Source organism: Colletotrichum aenigma (genome assembly GCF_013390185.1).
Source record: "Colletotrichum aenigma strain Cg56 chromosome Unknown KSG_Cg56_contig10, whole genome shotgun sequence".
NCBI classification, from domain to species: Eukaryota; Fungi; Ascomycota; class Sordariomycetes; order Glomerellales; family Glomerellaceae; genus Colletotrichum; species Colletotrichum aenigma.
In genome coordinates, this window is record NW_023500916.1 from 2,955,522 (window position 1) to 2,974,240 (window position 18,719).

The following is an 18,719-nucleotide window of genomic DNA, read 5'->3' on the forward strand; positions in this document are numbered from 1 at the left end:
ACTGAGCTTTTGTTTCGTGGTTTTGTTTCTGTCGCTCCTTCGTCTGTTGTTCGGAGGAAAGCCATAGTCGAAACGCACACTCACACCCCCCCGCCTGAGGTACAGCTTACACACCGCGCGGATGCTACCACGAGGCCCTCGCCGGCAATCCTACCTGTTTCGCGGCCTACGTCACAGCTCCCGACCCTGCAGCTGAAGAACAGCGGCGCACCGACCTACCGACAGACAGCGCCAAGGGCACAGAAGGGGAAAAAAGAAGAAGAAGAGAAGAGGTCTACCGCCTATTTCGGGCACGAGGGGAATCAGAGCAGATGCGAATTGCCAAACGGGCGGACGGGACGACAGCAGCAACGGAAGAAGAAAAAAAATAGGAGCAAACGGAATACGAGAATAGCAAACCCAGTTATTGCCCAGCGCACCGAGTACCACGGCAACAACACCACCAACACGACGAACAACAAGGTGTGAAGCTCGAGCACAGCACCATCCATCCGTCGCACGCAGGGCCCGCACGTCGGAAACGCCGTCTGAACTTGCACCCATCGCCAGAGTCGCAAACGCGCAGAACGCACGCAAACCCCCCCCCCCCCCCCCCCCCCCCCCCCCCAAAAAAAAAACTAAATCGTCCTTCTCGAACCCTGGCAGCAACAATCCGAACGACTGCCACCACACACGCCCCCAGGCCGCTTGATTGCACCGACCGTACGGTCCCTCGAGGGGCGCTTTTGCGACACAGAGGCAAACCGACCCCCGGAAGGGAAACACAATTTTCAGATGGCGACTTACACGTCGGTCCGCAGGTCCTCGACCTCCTCCGCAGGATCGGACACGGCCGCAGCAGGATCAGGAGTGGCAGCTGCCAGCAGAGATGACACAAACACAAAAGAGACGACGGGGGCATCCTCGTTCGCAGCGGCCATGTCCGTGTCGGCCTCGTCTTCGTCGCGGCCGAGTATATCTCCCATCACCGCGACCCCGAGCCCCCTCAACTTCCTGTCGCTTGCCGAGACGAGTTTTACGCCTTTGTCGATGGACAGCGACCTGTTTTCCGATCGAGATTTCAGCGGCAGCATCAACAGTACGACGAATTGGAAGAGCGACAGCCCGAGTCCTGATAAGCAGCGGTCGACGACATTACAGCCCACTTCTGGAAAGGGGGCGCCGTCCAACGCGACAACGACGACAGAATCAGGTATGAGTTTGAGCGACGACGGGGCGGAATCGACCATGCGAGCACCACATGCGCCTGCGTCAGCATCGTCAGCAGCGGATGCTGTTGCGGCGCTGGCAATGTCGCCAGAGAAGGAAGAACATGTCTCGGGTGCACGCGAGCTGGATGTAACGATGCAAAGCCCCCGCCAACCCGGCCAGGGACGGCGCCAGGAACAGGAACAGGAACAGGAACAGGAACAGGAACAGGAACAGGAAATGGCCAGGAATGTTGGCCTCGGCAGGGGAACAGCAGCAGCAGCAGAGGGAGAGAATAAGGGAGAGGGAGAAACAGAGTTGGACGACCAACAGGAGGCAATCTCGCGTATGAACCCGCGCCAGCGCCATGCCGGGTCGACGCCGCTGTCCCTCGATCCGCTGCAGGTGGCCAGGGGCAGCAGTGCCGCTACAGACACCAGTAGCGCCGCTACAACCAACACGAACTCTCGCAGCAGCAGCCCCAGCGCCGCCTCTCAATTCTCCCCTAAATCCCACCTGCAGTCCCAGCAGGCCCAACCCCAGTCACCACCGCGGTCGCTCCGCCAGTCGAATTCTTCCGTTTCTTCTCCTCCTGTCCAGCACATCGCCCCCCTGGCCCTGCGAACAAAAAATATCGGCGACAATAATAACATCAACATCAACACGACTGCCCCGAATACGAGTTCCATCACGAGCCCGCTTTCAGCTGCCTCCGCTGCGTCGGCTCTCACCGCCCCAGCTGCCTTTACCCGCCAAATCTCCACCTCGTCGCTGCGATCCAACAGCAGCCTCATCTCCCAGATCCAGGACAGCTTGCAGCAGCAGCAGCAGCAACAGCAACACCAGTCCCCCAGCCGCTACCGTCACCACCACCACTCCTCCTCGTCGGGTTCCAACATCGTCCAACCCGTCCCCAAACCAATCGTCCGTACGACCTCCGACTCCAACACCTTCATCCTCAAACACCCCGTCCCCGATCTCAACTGCCGCTCCGGCGCCTACGTCGGCAACGTCGCCGCCCTCGAGAAGACGGCCGAGCGCCTGTCCATGACCAGCTCCATCGAGGACGCCATCCGCGACCTGCATGGGGAACTGAAACGCTCCGACTCCCGCCGCTCCTCCATCCTCGCCGCCTCCGTCGCCGCATCCCAGTCCCCGATCGACGACGCCGCCGCCCAGCCCGGCCCCCTGCGCGTCATCCCTCCCGTCGCCTCCATCGTCGAGCTCAACAACGCCGCCCGCCACGGCGGCTACTCCCCCAGCGGCTACGTCATGTCGCCCAATCACTCCCTCACCGGCCGCCTGCGCTCCGGGTCCAAGAACTCGGCGAGCGGGAGGCCGGAGATTGACGTCGACGCCGTCATGTCGCGTCACGGCCCCGGCAAGGGGTCCACGCGGAGCGCGAGGTCGGGCATGTCTGGGAAGCCCTCTCTGGCTGAGATTGCAGAGTCAGAGCCTGTTGCATTGACGCAGCGGGCGCTGGATGATGCTGATCGGGCGCCGTTGGCCGACGATGATGCCACTATCCGACGGCCGAATACGCATTACGAAGAGAACGGCGACAGCACCTCGTACACTGTCGGCGGGCACCTGGATCCGGAGCAGTCCGGCTTGGGTTTGGACTTTGGTGGTGACAACGGAAGACACTTTGAGGACAGGCCAGCGACACCCAGATCGACGGCTACCTTTGACCACAAGAACGCCTTCGATGACTTTGATGGCGTGCACTGCCAACCAGATCAGTACTCCGAGCGCGGCGGCTGGGATTCTCGCGAGCAGAGCGATGGCGAGTACAACGACATGCCGCCGCCGCAGCCCAAGACCATGCCGATGCCTGACATTACTGAGCCGCCGTTTGAACCCCAACCGCGGCCTATGCCCCGTCCCCCCAAGGCTACCCAGGTCAGGCCGCAATCGTACTTTGACGAGCTCACTGGGCAGGAGATGCTGTACTATCCGGCCCGCGTGCCGGCGATGCTCAACCTGCCCCCCAAGTTGTCTAGAAAGCCCAAGACCAATGTCCGGAACGCAAGACACTCCAAGGTCTTGCAGGCTATGGGGCACCCTGGCTTTGGCAAGGCCGAGTACCTGCCTCAAGACCCCGAGGCCCCTGCTGTGAGAGAGTCCAAGATGTGGCTACCCGACCCGCTTGCCGGGCATGGTGCGACGACGCTGGGCGAGGACATTGACGGGCAGAGATCTGGTGGCACGTCGATCAAGGAGTCTACTGCTGGCGTCGACTCTCACGTGCCTGCCGAGCAAAGGGATGGACTGCTGGCTGGTGAACAGGAGGAGATGCCCATGGCGCCTCCGCCAACGCAGCGCCGCAAGTCCAAGATGCCCAGGGCTGCAGATCTGCCACCACAGCTGCGCGCCAGCGCCTTCTTTGACCTACCATCTACGACACCGCAGATAGAGATGAAGGATGGCTCGGCCATGGCTACTCTGGACAGCATTCTCGACGCCTCCGCGAATGCTCCCGTCAGCGCCTTCACGGACCACGCTTTCGCCGGCAAGCTCGGCTCTGAGGTGTACGGTCCTGATGGCAAGAAGAACCGTCGCAAGTCTGCCGCGCCCGGGGCTCTGCTGCCCGAAGAGCACATTGCGGCGTCGCAGAAGAAGAAGAAGGGCATCCTGCCTTTCGGCAAGAAGTCTGCTGATACGTCTAGGGCCAATTCCATGGCTCAAGACGATGAGGGCAAGGCCTTATCCGAGAACGTCGACGCCGAGTCGAAGAAGTCTGGTGAAGAGTCTGAGGAAGAGGAAGAGGACGAGTTTGCTCATGTCCTCGACGGACCCCCGACGACGCTGCTCGCCGAGCTTCAGTTGCGAAAGTACAACCAAAAGCTGCGCACGCAGATGCCGAACAGCGCACTGGCTGGCGGCATGCACTCCACGCTCCTCGAACTCGACGCTGTCGCCGAGGCGCAGAAGAGGCATCGTGAGAAGAAGAAGATTGCGCTTGCCTGGGAGGATGGCGCCAACGACGAAAAGGAGGACTCCGACGATGATGAGGTGCCTTTGGGTGTCTTGTACGCCAACCAGGGTGTCGTCGCAGACGTCAACCGTCCCCTAGGTCTAATGGAGCAGCGTGAGAGGGAGGAGAACGAGCCTTTGAGCTCTCGTCGCGCTCGTCTTACGGGACAGCCTGAACCACCAAGAACTCTCCGGCCACAAAGGAGTGCCATGACTCTCAACGCTGGTTTGAGCCAACTTCGCCTCAACCACGTGCCCTCTTCTGAGCGCGTGAGGCCTCAAGAGGAGTCGGAAGATGATGAGCCTGGTGAGACTCTGGGCGAGCGCATGCGGCGTCTTCGGGCCAAGGATGAGGCCGATCACAACAACCTGCCCAAGGCCCGCCCTGTTAGTCGCGCTTTCTCTGCCGAGATTCTTAATCAGTTCGGCGAGCCTGAGGAGAAGAAGGACGAAGACAAGGGCAAGGAGAAGGAGGTGCCTCCTGAAGAAGAGACTCTTGGTCAGCGCCGGAAGAGGCTGCAGGCTGAGCGGGAGGCGCGCGAGCGGGAGATGACTCTCGGCGGCGGACTCGGTGGCGGGCTCGGCATCAACCAGCCTGAAGCGCCGCCGCTGCGCAAGCAACATAGTCTGGCAGATGTTCTCGGCAGCCACCCAGGTATCCATCACGAGAACCCGGCCTTGAAGGAGCAGGCGAGGCTCCAAGAAGAGGAGCGCAAGGTTCGGGCGGCGGAGGCCAAGATGGCTGCCGTGCGTGCGCAGATGCCAACCAGTCTCGACAAGCCCAAGGCTCTGGCGCCAACTGGCGGGTACATGAACGGCAAGTTCAACGATGGTAACGGAGGTACCGCCAACAGCAGGCGCGTCAGTGGTCTTATCGACAACGTGCAGTCGTCCAACGCCGGCGCCGGTGTCAACATGGCACCCGGCTGGAACCGGTCCAGTATGGCTTTCAGCAGTTACGGTGCGCCCCTGCAAATGCCGCAACAACAGCAGCAGCCTGCATATGGCGGCTTGATTGGCCAGGCTGGCATGACCCAGATGGCTAACAAGCCGGCGATCGCCTCTGGCTACGGCAGTTACACCGCTGGAGGCATGGGCGGGGCGGGTGCCATGGGCGGGATGAACAACATGAACGGCATGGGCATGAACATGAACATGAACAACATGCAGATGAACCCGTACAGCGGCGGAATGGGCATGCCGATGCAGACGCAGCCCATGGCGATGAACATGGGCATGCAACAGCAGCAAATGACGCCGATGCAGATGCAGCAGATGCAGATGCAAATGCAGCCCGGACAGCCGCAGTCCATTGAGCGCTGGCGGCAGAGTATCATGTACTAGCCGCCTGGCCGTGGACAGAATAACAAAAAGACCAACCGAGTCTCCGACTTGAATTACCAATACACTATAACCCGGTGGTCTTGGACGGTCTGTACATAGAAGACACACACAATGGCATTGCGAGGGGCGTTGGAAATTGTTTCTTTTGTATCCAGGGACTTGTAAAGCAAGCATTGGAGATAGGAAAGGGAAGGGAGGGGGTCCTGGGTAACATCCACTGCATATATCAGTTTTAATGATTGCATTGGGCGGGGATGCAGCTAGCGATGGTGGTTTTCTTGGGTGTTTAGATATACACAGAGCCCTTGCGAGGGTTGACTTTCTCGTTCAGCATGTTGTCCCAGTGGTGAGATTGTGATATCAAAGTCGTGTACGGAGAGGAGAGGCATATTGCGATCATCGTGAGGACGGCGGTCCGGGTGGGACAGCCGAGATCACTTTGCACCCCTGACCATCGGCCCGCTATGATAATAATAGCAGCTCTGTGCTATTACATACCTCGGCTTGGCGGAAGGAAGCTCCTGCGGGTTTCTTCTGGTTCAACGGGACGTTGAGGGTGACACTGGGTTGCTCAGGAGGTAAATCTGCACGTGTCGTTTTTGGCTTGATGTGAAATGTTTTTTGGGTCCCGTCAGCCCTACGCTGCTCGCCTTCCCGTTCAAGGGGGGGTGGTGGACGGTGCCCGGGGAATTGCGATGTGCTTGAAACGGCGCGACGGGCTGGGACATGTGTCCCGATCTTTTCTTGGAGGCAGCCAGCTAACGGACGGCAGCTTGGTGGTTTTGGGGCTCTGGGCATGCGCTGTGTCGTAATGTACCGTTGAGGTCTGGAGATGGCACTGTGAAGTGGGTGTATATGACAATGGTAGAGACAGTGTGTGGGAAACCAGAAACTGTAATGCACCCCTGAGCTACGCAGCAACACCCGTCTGGGTGGAAGGGAGCCTTTATCTTTTTTTTTTTTTTTTATCGGACCGCGTATCGTATCGTATCGTGCCCAAGATAGCTTGCTGGCGCGTCCGGACCGAACACTGTTCAACCAGCAGTTAACGTTTGCTCCTTTCCGTGCCTTCCGATCTTTTCTTCTAATGCAATTGTAATCTTTTGTGCTTTTCCTGGACTGCCTGCGATATCGAATACCCGCCGACCGGAATTGGAAAAGCGAACGGACTTGGAAACGAGGAATAGGGTGCTGCGCTGCGCGGGAATGGAAGCATCACCGCTGACGAGGCAGCCTCCGCCCGAGGTGTTTAAGCCTAAGGTTGTCGAGCTGTATGAGGGGTTGTTCAAGGTTCGTGACTGTCTGGGGAGGGAATGCGCACTTGCGATTGGGGATTGCGGCTAACAGGCGGGCGTGGATAGGTGCGTCTTTCTCTTTTTGGGTTCTTCCTTTGCGCGACTGGGGGAGGGATCTGCGATCCGGAGCTTCCACCGCGGGCGGGTTTGAAGCTCGCGATATAGGCTGGGTGGCCGCCTTTGGAGGTTGCCCTCCTTCTCTTGCGATTTGACACAACCCATCCGCCCATCCGACGTCTTCCCAACCCCTTCCCGACGAAGCCGAAACCTCGAGACGGGCTAACATGACGAGCTTTTCAAGGACGACGAAGACGATGACCGGACCGAGGGTTTCTGGCGCGAGTTCTTCCTGCTAAGGCCGGACCGCGCGGCGCTGCGGCGGATACTGGACGGTCTCGGGCCCGCGGACATGCTTGCGCTCGAGGAGCAGACGAGGGAGCTGTTCGCGAGGGCGGTGGGCGCTGTGAAGAGCGGGCAGGGGGTCGCGGATCTGCATGCGCTCGATGTGAGTTCCTTTCCCTGGCTCGTCTGTTGTCTTTGCGTCAGGCTGGCGGTGGGAGTTTGTGCATTAGAGGACTGACGGCGGCAGACATTGAGTATATTCTTGTGCTCGGCGCTTTCAAAAAAGTATGCGCACCCGAGTTCGGACATCCTCAACGTGCTGGCGGGGATCGACCACGTCGACACCGTCTTTACGGATTTTGTCGGCGCGCTGGATCTGATTATACGGAGCGGGAAGAGCTTGGAGCTGAGGCAGAAGGCGGTTGAGGTGGTGCTGGCTGTTACGGCCGGGGCGTACCAGACGAGTCTGTTGACGTATTTCATCCAGAGGGATCTGTTTCCCGCGGTCATGAAGGTAATCTTTTATTTACAAAAGGATCTAGAGGACTGGCAAGATTGACAGGAGACCAGTTCATCCAAGACGCGGACTCGACACAACGCATCCTCTACCCCTTTACCCTCCTCGGCCTGCTCGCCAACTATAACAAGTTCGAGTTCCAGAACCCGTACCAGATGCGCCTCAACGATTTCGTCAACGAAGCGACGATACGGAAGATCATCAGGTGCGTGGGCGAGACGTGTCAGAGCTTGAGGACGCAGTACGTGGACGTCCAGGAGGACCTGCCCGAGGGGTGGACGCTGAACGGCACGTTGCGGATGATGGGGCTGGGTGTTGTCGCCAGGGGGCCGAAGCCGGAGAAGAAGCCCATCTACGACGCCGAGACGATGAAGACCATGTTCACGAACCTGTGGGTACACACAGCACCAAACACAAACTCACGTTTACTGACGGGTGATCACAGACCAGGCGAAGAAGCCGCCATTCTCCTAGCCACATACGACTTCACGCACGCCAACAAGCTCTTCTGCTTCAACCTCGCCACGCTCCCCGCCGAAAAGGGGGCCGAACAGCCCCTCGCCGCCTTCACCTCGCTCACCTCCTACCTCCTCCAGCACGCGCACCTCTCGGAGCGCACGACGCACTACTCGCACCTCAACCTCATGGTGTTCCGCCTGCTGATCGAGGACCCGGTGCTCTGCAAGCGCATCTGCAGCGACGAGAGCAAGACGGCCGTGCGCCTGTGCCGCCAGCGCCAGCCGTACCTGCCCCTCGTCCGCGGCGAGCGCATCCTCGCGACGGCGGTGCTGGACACCATGGTCGACGGCATCACGCACAACCTGCGCCGCCGGCTCGACGTCGGGCTGTACACGCTGTGCGTGGGCATCATGCTGCGCGTCGTCTCGTACCTGAGCAGGAGCCGCACGCGGTTGGCGTACCACTGGGCGGACCTCTTCCGCGCGCTGCTGAATCTGGTCAGGTTCCTGACGACGTACGTCGCGGACCTGAAGGACCTGGCGCAGGTGGACCTGCTGGTGGACAACGTGGTGAACCTGCTCGCGCTGTCGCTGTCGGCGGGCGAGGCGTTTCTGCCGGGCGCGGCGGCGTATGACGATTTGTTCTACAAGGTCGTCGAGACGGGAGACGTGCTGGGCAAGTTCAAGGAGAGCTACGCGCTGGGGAAGAGGCAGAGCAACTCGATCGACACGCTGATTAGCGTGAGCACGCACTACAAGGAGCTGCTGGAGGGCGGGCGCAAGAAGGCGAACCTGACGAGCGTGGAGGTGACGGAAGTGATTAAGCAGGGGTACGAGACGTTGAGCATACAGGCGAAGGAGGGGCTGGATACGTGGGAGCGGTACCGGGAGGCAGACGAGAGGAGTTTGTTGAAGAAGATGGCGAGGGCGGCGGTGGGGGATGTGAGGGGGATGGTTGAGCGGTCATGATGAGGGTTGTAGGGTAGATTGTATGAATTTGTAATGATGATTGATATGATGGATAGTCTAATTGATGGTGTTCCATCCCATTTTGCTGAGGCAATTGATCTTGATGAGCGGTTATCGTCATTTGTTGAAGCCACAAGATACGAGTGAATAGGTGTTAGCCAATAGTCATGATATCCTCGATGATAGCCAATGCTCACGGCGTTCTCGAGGAACAGATGATCATGAATGGCGGCTGATGTCTTGCGGCTCATGGACCCCCACGTCTTTCTCCTCGGTTGCTGCCGAGAATGTAGCCGAAGCGACTTTTGACTTTCCGAGCAAACCTAATGCCAATGGTCTCATTCCAAAACATCATTCGATTTATTGCAGCATGAACGGAATCCATGAATAATGCACCTCAAGCCCTCAGGGTGTCAAATTACCGTCGGCCCTTCATCTCATATCCTTGCTGTGTCGTCTTACCTAAGGGAGAGGTAACGCCACAGGAAGGGACGATGAGCAAAGAGTCATCCAACATGCTGTGAGGCTTGCTTTGTCATATCCACCCGCCGTTGACAAATTACCGGCCTCTGATTGGCCCAGAGCTCGAGAATTCCCGGCAGCGCAGTGGCCATGTCATAGCCGCGCCACGGGGCCACAGCCAAATCCTGTCAACTGACCCCTTCCCGGGCCCAGCTTCTGCTCTGCTCTGCTCCGAGTGCAGCCACACTTTTGATCCGCAAACTCATTGGACTCGAGTCCCCCCAACCCGACCGACCGAGCAAAAAACCTCCGACCTTACAAACAAACCACCAACTCTCCGTTGCCGTCGGACTATTCCTCTCAGCCTTTCCTATTAACACTACCATTCGACATCTCCCCACGAGCACTCCTCAACCGCTGGGACCGCCGAGACGAAAGCAGACCGCCAGAACCGGTCATTTGCGCAAACAAACCAATCCACCCACCCACCCAACCTCAAATCCAGATTCCCACGATGAACGCCCCGAGGATACTCACCCGCCTGGCGATCCGCCGCTCCTGCACCGCGATGCAATGCGCCTACTCGCCCTGCGTTGCCGGCCGCCGAGCCTACGGCAGCCCGTCCTTCCAGTCCTACCCGCTCTACCCCAACAACACGCCCCCGCCACCGCGTGCCGACGGCGCAGAGGGCTCAATCGCGCAGCCGGATCCCCTCCCGAAGGTCAACGAGACGAGGCCGCCCAAGATCTCGCAGCTCGCCACACCGCAGCAGCAGCAGCAGCAGCAGTCTTCCGCCCAGTCATCAACGACATCCACAAAGCCCGCCGAGCCAACACCAACAGCAGCCGCAAAGACGTCAACGTCATCGACGCCCGCGCCGAAGCCGACCCGCCCGCGCTCGAAGCTGCGCGCGCGCAAGGCGGCGATGAAGCTGACGCCCGCGGCGGTGGAGCAGCTGCGCGCGCTGCTGGACCAGCCGGAGCCGAAGCTGATCAAGGTCGGCGTGCGCAACCGCGGGTGCTCGGGGCTGGCGTACCACCTCGAGTTCGTGGAGAAGCCGGGCAGCTTTGACGAGGAGGTGGTGCAGGACGGCGTCAAGGTGCTGATTGACAGCAAGGCGCTGTTCAGCATCATCGGGAGCGAGATGGACTGGGTCGAGGACAAGTTGAGCCAGAGGTTTGTGTTTAAGAACCCGAACATCAGTGAGTACCACCCCCTTGATGCGTTTCCTTGAACTCTGGCCGGGAAAGGAGGTGAATGAGCATTGGCTGACGAAGATGCACAGAGGAGCAATGCGGCTGCGGCGAGTCGTTCATGGTATGATGAGCTTAATGGCGGGAAGGCAATGTAGATTTGCTGCATGGGATACACAATTCATTCAGCGCCGCGGTCTTTTTCCATAGACAGAGACGAGTCGGTGGACGGCATTGGCATTGTACATATGCTGCAGCGTCGTGTACATCACGTTCGATCAGAACATCAAATTGGGACTTGAGGTCACTGGACGGCATTGGGAGGCGTTTACTAGGTGTAATGATACCTATGAGAAAGACCTGGACCGCGAGTCTGGGCGAGAATCAACTATTTTCTCTCAATGCCTTAGCCGGCAGGCAATCGTACAGACTGTAGTGGCGGTGTATCGGTTCCATCCCCCCTTCGATGAGATCATTCCCGGGGCGTTCGTCCCATCGGGGGCGGGCAGACGGATGGCACAGTGTATCTCCGAATCCGAGTGCCGGCACCGATCCATCCTCCCCACACCTTCAAAAAGAACAGCCGGCTCTGAGCGACAAGGCACCTGGCACCTGCCCAGGGTCCCGGCGGGTCACAGTCGGCTGTTGCGGAGCGAGGCGTGCCGGCCCCACTAGAATTTGCGAGAGCTCCCACAGCTGCAACTCAATTAAGGCGCGTCATCGGGAAAATTCCCCAGAGCGCGTCTTCCACTTACTTCCACTCGTTTGGTTCTGCACCTCCAAAGAAAGAAACAACCACATTCGTTGCCGCGACACCACGTCCACTTCACCAACCACCAATCCAATTGCTTCCCCGTCGCCGCATGCATCGAACCGCAGTAGCTCCATCAAAATGGCAGCCGTAGACTGCCCCATCTGCAACAAGCCAGTCAAGGAGACCCTCATCAACTCCCACATCGACTCCGGCTGCGTCTCCCACATCTTCAACCCCGACCGTACCACCTCCCCGACAGCGAGTCAAGCTCCCAACGGTACGCAGACGACCCTTCCCTCCGCCTCCCAGGCCAAACGCCCCGCGTCGAGCTTCTTCTCAACCCCAGCCGCTAAACGCCATGCTCCCCCGACAAAAGTCCTCACCACCCCCGCCAACGCGAACGGCGGCATCGCACGCACCGCAGGCGTGAAGCGCAGCTTCGATGACGGCCCGGGTGCTGTACCTTCCCCCTCCTTTGGCGGCAGCACAGTAGTCGCAGAGCAGGACGACAAGGAAATGGCGCCCCCCGAGACAGGCCCGGCCACGAAGCGCACCAAGACGGCGCGAGCCGCACCCCTCGCGGAACGCATGCGGCCCAAGACGCTCGACGAGGTCTGCGGCCAGGACCTCGTCGGCCCGAATGGCGTGCTGCGCAGCCTGATTGAGTCGGACCGCGTGCCGAGCATGATCCTCTGGGGCGGGTCCGGGACGGGCAAGACGACGATCGCGCGTTGCATCGCGCACAGCGTCGGGTCGCGCTTCATCGAGCTCAACGCGACGAGCTCCGGCGTGGGCGAGTGCAAGAAGTACTTTTCCGAGGCGGCCAACGAGCGCGCGCTCACGGGGCGCAAGACCATCATCTTCTGCGACGAGATCCACCGCTTCTCCAAGGCGCAGCAGGACGTGTTCCTGCACCCCGTCGAGTCGGGCACCATCACGCTTATCGGCGCCACGACGGAGAACCCGAGCTTCAGGGTGCAGGCGGCGCTGCTCTCGCGGTGCCGGACGTTCACGCTGAGCAAGCTGACGCGGGAGGACGTGGTGGGCATCCTGATGCGGGCGATCGAGGACGAGAACGCAAAAGGGGCAGGGGTGCCGAGCCCGCTGATCGACGCCGAGCTGGTGACCTACCTCGCGGCCTTCGCGGACGGGGACGCGCGCACAGCGCTGAACCTGCTGGAGCTCGCGCTCTCCATATGCAACCGGCCGGGGATCACGAAGGAGGACATCAAAGCGTCGCTGACCAAGACGTTGGTGTACGACCGCGCGGGCGACCAGCACTACGACACCATCTCGGCGTTCCACAAGGCGGTGCGGGGAAACGACCCGGACGCGGCGCTGTACTACCTCGCGCGGATGCTGCAGTCGGGCGAGGACCCGCTGTTCGTGGCGCGGCGGATGGTCGTGATCGCGTCGGAGGACGTCGGGCTCGCGGATAACACGCTGCTCCCGCTCGCGACGGCGGCGTATACTGCCGCGCAGCAGATTGGCATGCCCGAGGCTAGGATACCGCTGGCGCACTGCGCGGTCGCGCTGAGCCTTGCGCCGAAGAGCACGAGGGCGTATCGGGGGCTGAATAATGCGTACGCGGCGCTGAGGGAGCCGGGCGTGGCGGCGTTGCCTGTGCCGTTGCATTTGAGGAACGCGCCGACGAGGTTGATGAGAGAGATGGGGTACGGAGCGGAGTACAAGTACCCGCCGAATTACAGGGAGGGACGAGTGAGGCAGGAGTATCTGCCTGAGGAGCTGCTGGGAAGAAGGTTCTTGGAGGATAGGGATTTGGGGACTGAGGTTGATCCGGACTTGGAGATGGAGACGGAGATTTGAGAGGGAGGAGGGTGAAAGGAAAGGCGCGAAGTTGGAACTGCGTTAAGCATGGCATTGCGGGCTTTTAGGTTTACTGGCCTTCTTGGGATGGAGGCAGCTGGATTTCGTTTCGATGCATAGCGCTGAGGACTGGACTGGATGGGTTGTCCTTGGACATGATGATGAATACACTTGTATTAATATGTAAGATTGGATGGTTGTTGACACTGGTGCGACTCGTATCGTGAGGTTTCGTTGGTGTTTATGCAAACGATAGCCGGGAACATGCTGCTCCAGTTGGTGATACCGTCAGGCAAAGGGTCCTCTGTTGATAACATACTGGACTTGTAGCGGTAACTATTAACTGCCGATTCAACGGCTGAAGACAGATACAACCTGGGTCCTCGCCCATCACAAGATGGGCTGTCAGTCAGAACTACACGATCCTGTAATCCTCATTGACCGAAGACGCGTTGAAGAAGTTTCGATTTTGTCGTGTTAATGAGCGGCTAACCCAACCCGATCAAAATCGTCTTACCCGACGAAAAGGACCAAGGTGACCTCGTATTCAACGGAGTTCCTGCGATTGGTTATGCGAATGATTGGTCTCGGATCTAGCCGTTCATGTGCAGTGCTGATCTCTTCCATGTATATAGGTTCGTCATGTACGTCAGCTCTTCGCTTCAAGCTCGACAGCCTTGTCTCTACCACGTCGATTTTGCTCTCGAATTTATCTGTTTTGCCCGCCATGAGTATCAACATAGGCTTTCTGGTAGCAACTATCTTTAAGTTGGTTAAATTAACCATCACAACCGATCCTGACATAGTGATTAGCGTCTTGGGAAATGTCATTTCTGCTATATCGCAGCCGTTCATCTTAGCTCTGAGAGAAGCAGCATCAGGAACCTTTGACGACAAATGGACTCGCATTGATGGGCGTGGTCGTTATGGCTACGTCCGAGTTTGGGATCATCCAGGTGCTGGGCCAGAACACACTCGGCCAACTGGCATCGTTAAGATTGAAGCAATCTGCGGTTCGCTTCTTAATCTCACTTCAGTTCTCCACGATCTTCCCAAGCCGCAGGATGGTCTGCGTCGAGTCTACGTAATGGAACTACTTGACGACGTTGCTGAATTGGTTTATTGCTGCGGTGACGGCAGCATCAGCTTCAAAACCACAGATCACAGTATCGCTAGCGGTAGAAGTGAGAACCAACACAACAACCGAGACAACAATGGAGATCGGCACGACAATGACATCGGCGGCGACGGCAACCACGGCAACAGCGATGAAGACTACAGTGCTCATCGTTTAGCTAATGAACCCGCCGCTTGTAGTTGTGCATATCTCCCATTGGAACACTACACAAAAAGCCACATGTCTCTCCTGTCTATGGGAGATGACTCAAAAGTCCGATGGTTTCGCCTAGAATCTTTTGAAATTCTCTTCCCGGCCGGCGAGTGGCGCAAAGATGTCACCTTCGCCCGTGTAGAACGGAATATTCAATTCCGGGAGCACGGCAATCACTCTGTTGGTATGCCTCCGATTCCATCCTGAAAGCTTCGATGGAGATGATGCTAAAGTGGCTCATAGTCTTAATCCAATGTAGAACACTCGTCCCCGATAAATTGGCCCTGCCTGACAGAACCTCTCTACTTGGAACACTCGAAGATCGGATGAACAAAAAGGAAGCTGCCGTTAAGCTAGCACGTTTTTCCTTCCAAGCCACAGCTTCATTCGCAAAACAGCTGCGTGAACTTGATCACGTGTATCAAGTGTTCGAAAACACCTCCAATTGGAAGGTGTTGTCCAGCCTCCAATACTACCACGCCAACCTGATCTTATACGCTGAATTTCTTGTCGCCTACGAAGAGTCGTACATGAACAACAAACAACCGCTTTTTGATCCTCGTCGCTCCGAATTCAAACAGGGCCATCTGAAAGAAGTCACAAAGACTTCTTGCCTCATCCGCGATCTAAAGAACGCGGGAGACCGACTGCTGGAAGCGATCGAGTACTTGGTCGAATTTACCAAAGAAGCAGCGGCTATCCAACACACTTTATCCGGTCCTTCGACCATTCCAATGGCGCCAGGTCAAGCTAAATTTACACAACTGCAACTTGAGATACACGGTCTTTGCCAGCAAGTCAGAGGCTGTTTATCGAGATTGTCTACCAGTCTGGAACATGACATCAAATTTCTGGGCATGCGTCGGGAAATGAGACAAACGAATAGTGTCCAACGATTGACCATATTGGCGACAACATTCCTACCCCTTTCACTGTCTGCTGGGGTCCTCAGCATGCAGACACGCTTCAAGGACTTAGGGCCATTGCTGTACGACTTTTTCGGCGTTGTTGTTCTTCTCGGTGCACTTGTATTTCCATTGCTGGTGTTCCTCAACTTCCAGAAAATTGTCACCGATCACATTTTGGTAGACCTTGAGCTACGAATGGGCTCTGTTTACAAATCGGTACGACGCGTCTTGTTTGCCTATATGTGGTTTGGCATCACAATACTGGCTATTACTATTTTGGTTTCTTTCGTCCTCGGCATGTTCAAAGATGTGGCTCTGGGTGCAAAGATATTAGGTTACGGTATCGCCGTGTGCAGTTTCCCAATGGTGCTGATGATTTTACTTGTCGCGGATATCATTTTGCTTCGATGGCTCTCGAAACTACGGAGACGTCTGAGACGATCTCAGCGGCAAAGAAAACCACGCCGACGGGGAAGGGACGAAGAAGCTGCTCGTGTGTCATGTGCGGTTGCAGAGACGACAGAACCGATAGAGCTTACTGGCACGACTGGCAATGGCCAGGAAGCAGCCAATACTACAACAGGTCAACTAGGCAGCTAATGAAGTCTCACAGGCGGTGACAAATGGAGCATTTTGATAATCACTTCGGAGTCTGCAACTTTAGTTTTGTAGTTTTTGAACTTTACTCGACGTGGAAGGGGCCCAGATAATAGAGGCTCTTGATAATTCAACGATATCGTCGCTCATCAAGTAGAGCTGCTGGGATGCCCTGAAGTTGACAACATTCGTTGTCTTTCCTGAACGAAACGTTCCGTCTCCACATAGATGCGCTGGGCTGGTGACATTTTGGACGACGCCGGTACGCCCATCAGGAAGCTCGGGACAATGAACAGTACCCATAGCAGAAGCACAGAGAACCCTAAGTAGTAAATTCCTGGTTCGATGTTTACGAAAAAGATCGCATACATGAAACTCAGAAAAGCATGGAGCAGCACTAGTTGAGATAAACGGGGTGCGCTCCCACGCTTGCGGAGACGTAATTCAATATGAGTTAGGGCTGCAAACTCCCCGTATAAGACATCTCTTCTGTCTTCTGGAATCTCACATGGATCCTTCGCGGCCGTAAAGAGATATTTTTTGACGTGCTCGAAGTTAATTTGGTACGGATCGCGCGTAGGCTGTGTTCGTTCCATCGTTTGGGTTCCTGCCACAAGTGCGACATTCGCAGGAACGGAACGCGCCCTCAACTTTTCGTTTTGGTAGTCTGAGCAAGGTTTAGTATTGGGAGCCAATAAATTGTTTGAAATATGAAAGGCACCTACCGCCGTACACCTCGCCAGCTGCAAGGCAAGGCAGCAGTAGAAGAAAAAGTACCATGAGTTGACCAAATCCCATTTCCCTGGCTTCATCCGTTAGAGTCGGTGCACTTAGAAGCGCATATGAAACGACCTAGGACACGCCATAAGAAAAGCTGAAGGATATCATTGGTATGGTCGAAATGAATGCCCGATTGTAGTCGAAAATCCCCAGGGTCAGTCTAGTTGCAAATTTATAAAAAGATAAGAAGGATGAGTTCTCATTTTCGAGATCTTGAATGCGAAGCAGCATGTTGCATCCGCGATTCGCAATCCTTTTTTGTCGTTGTTGTTCTTGAGTGAGAACCCTGGGTTCAGGGCATTTCTCTACTAGGATACTAGTAATTGGAGCCCATGGATCGCATTTGTCCTGCAGATGTACATCCAGTAATCGAGAAGTATATCAGCTCCAAATAATCAGAAGTACGAGCGTAGGTTGAATGACACGAGATGCTGCAGCGCCAGCCTCTATGTGCCATCTCGTGCACGATGCTGGCAACTTCGACGCAGACATCTCCCGTGACACGCGGTAAGATGTATATGTGAGTAGTATGAGCAGAAGAAACATTCCAAAGACACGAATTGCCAGGACCCATCGATTTTGAGATCTCAAAGTCGGCCTTAAGACGTCCTAAGTTGCGAGGTGAGTAGTCGAAGAAAACCAGGCAAGACTGTGAGCAACTGAGAATTCATAGCCGGACAAATTGCCCTGGCTGGAAACAGTGATTATCAAAAGCGCCAACCCCGAAACAAGTTGCTGATTGCTTAAAGAAAGTACGAATTGGTCGAAGCATGCGGTGCGCCTTTTCCGCAGATCGTCTCGGGTTTGGGTATCACTCCGCGCAGTGCTATGTTCTTCAGTTTGCCTAAAGGCTCGGCCGAGAGAGCCCTTGAGTACGTTCTTGACGCTTGCTTTACGCTTTCGTATGATAGTTCTAACTTTATACTTGAATTCGTCATCCAGGTCGGTCATCAAGTCGCCATCGATAGCATCATAGTAGTAAGCAAGTAGAACAGCGAAGATGGTGACAAGCGCACTTCCGAGAAAGGCTGCTAGTATCTGGAATCTCAAACTTAGCAGAATGCCCATCCTAATCAATGAAAACCAGTGCTCTGCAAAACTGAAGTAATGGTAGAATTATGTCTCATGAAAGAAGAAATCGTGGATATCCTACGCCATAGCCGACGATGTCTCCCGTGGCATTTAATGGATCCGAAGTAGAATTGCACCGCGTCATATTTCGAGAGAGAGCTCCAAGAATACCATGAAAATGAACATGATATGTGAAAGAGTGGCTGCAGGACTGTTGAGAAAGACTTGTTTAATGTCCTGTGCGGTGACGCTGAGATTAAAGAACTTCACCAGCCTGCCAAAATAATAGGCATTACTTACCTTTGGACACGAAGCTTCTTAATGTCAGGCGTATTTATACTTTTCTGAGCGACAATGGTATATTTGCGCGCTTCCGAGTCGACTGGATGACGTACAATTTGCCAGTCCGATGACTGCTTGCATCCAATGGCAAGGGCACGAAAGGGCACCACCATCCTGTTCTTCTTCCCTCCTAGCAAATCGCTTGCGACTTGTAGATGCATGGTGGCTTACAACAGGGCATAGTTTCTACTCGGGGCTGACTGGTTTTGATTGGATGTGATTGCAGTTGGGATTCTCTTGGCCAAGCGGGCTAACCAGCTCGAATCGGGTCTTCCAATGATACCCAGCGATTGGGATGAAGCAGGCTGTGTACCCCGTCACTCGAAAAAGCGCCTAATTAATATGGCTGATAGTAGAAATGGAAGA

General features: G+C 56.5%; 5 protein-coding genes across 5 annotated transcripts; 4 read left to right on the plus strand and 1 right to left on the minus strand.

The window, feature by feature from the left end:
* Positions 1-774: 774 nt before the first annotated feature.
* CGCA056_v014662 (uncharacterized protein) lies at positions 775-5,508 on the plus strand (the record flags this gene model as incomplete). The annotated part of the gene is made up of 1 exon (XM_037329904.1): positions 775-5,508. The coding sequence occupies one exon, from the start codon at positions 775-777 to the stop codon at positions 5,506-5,508; it is 4,734 nt and encodes a 1,577-aa protein (XP_037171789.1).
* A 1,206-nt stretch (positions 5,509-6,714) lies between these two features.
* On the plus strand, positions 6,715-9,089 carry armh3 (Armadillo-like helical domain-containing protein 3; the record flags this gene model as incomplete). Its single annotated transcript, XM_037329905.1, has 5 exons — positions 6,715-6,798; positions 7,105-7,308; positions 7,393-7,659; positions 7,716-8,053; positions 8,108-9,089. 5 exons carry the CDS (start codon positions 6,715-6,717, stop codon positions 9,087-9,089), a joined length of 1,875 nt encoding a protein of 624 aa, XP_037171790.1.
* Positions 9,090-10,065: 976 nt separating this feature from the next.
* On the plus strand, positions 10,066-10,874 carry ISA1 (Iron-sulfur assembly protein 1; the record flags this gene model as incomplete). The annotated part of the gene is made up of 2 exons (XM_037329906.1): positions 10,066-10,753; positions 10,837-10,874. The coding sequence occupies 2 exons, from the start codon at positions 10,066-10,068 to the stop codon at positions 10,872-10,874; spliced, it is 726 nt and encodes a 241-aa protein (XP_037171788.1).
* A 762-nt stretch (positions 10,875-11,636) lies between these two features.
* On the plus strand, positions 11,637-13,325 carry CGCA056_v014665 (ATPase WRNIP1-like protein; the record flags this gene model as incomplete). Its single annotated transcript, XM_037329907.1, has 1 exon — positions 11,637-13,325. The coding sequence occupies one exon, from the start codon at positions 11,637-11,639 to the stop codon at positions 13,323-13,325; it is 1,689 nt and encodes a 562-aa protein (XP_037171552.1).
* A 4,426-nt stretch (positions 13,326-17,751) lies between these two features.
* CGCA056_v014666 (uncharacterized protein) lies at positions 17,752-18,008 on the minus strand (the record flags this gene model as incomplete). Its single annotated transcript, XM_037329908.1, has 2 exons — positions 17,752-17,754; positions 17,817-18,008. The coding sequence occupies 2 exons, from the start codon at positions 18,006-18,008 to the stop codon at positions 17,752-17,754; spliced, it is 195 nt and encodes a 64-aa protein (XP_037171786.1).
* Positions 18,009-18,719: the final 711 nt, after the last annotated feature.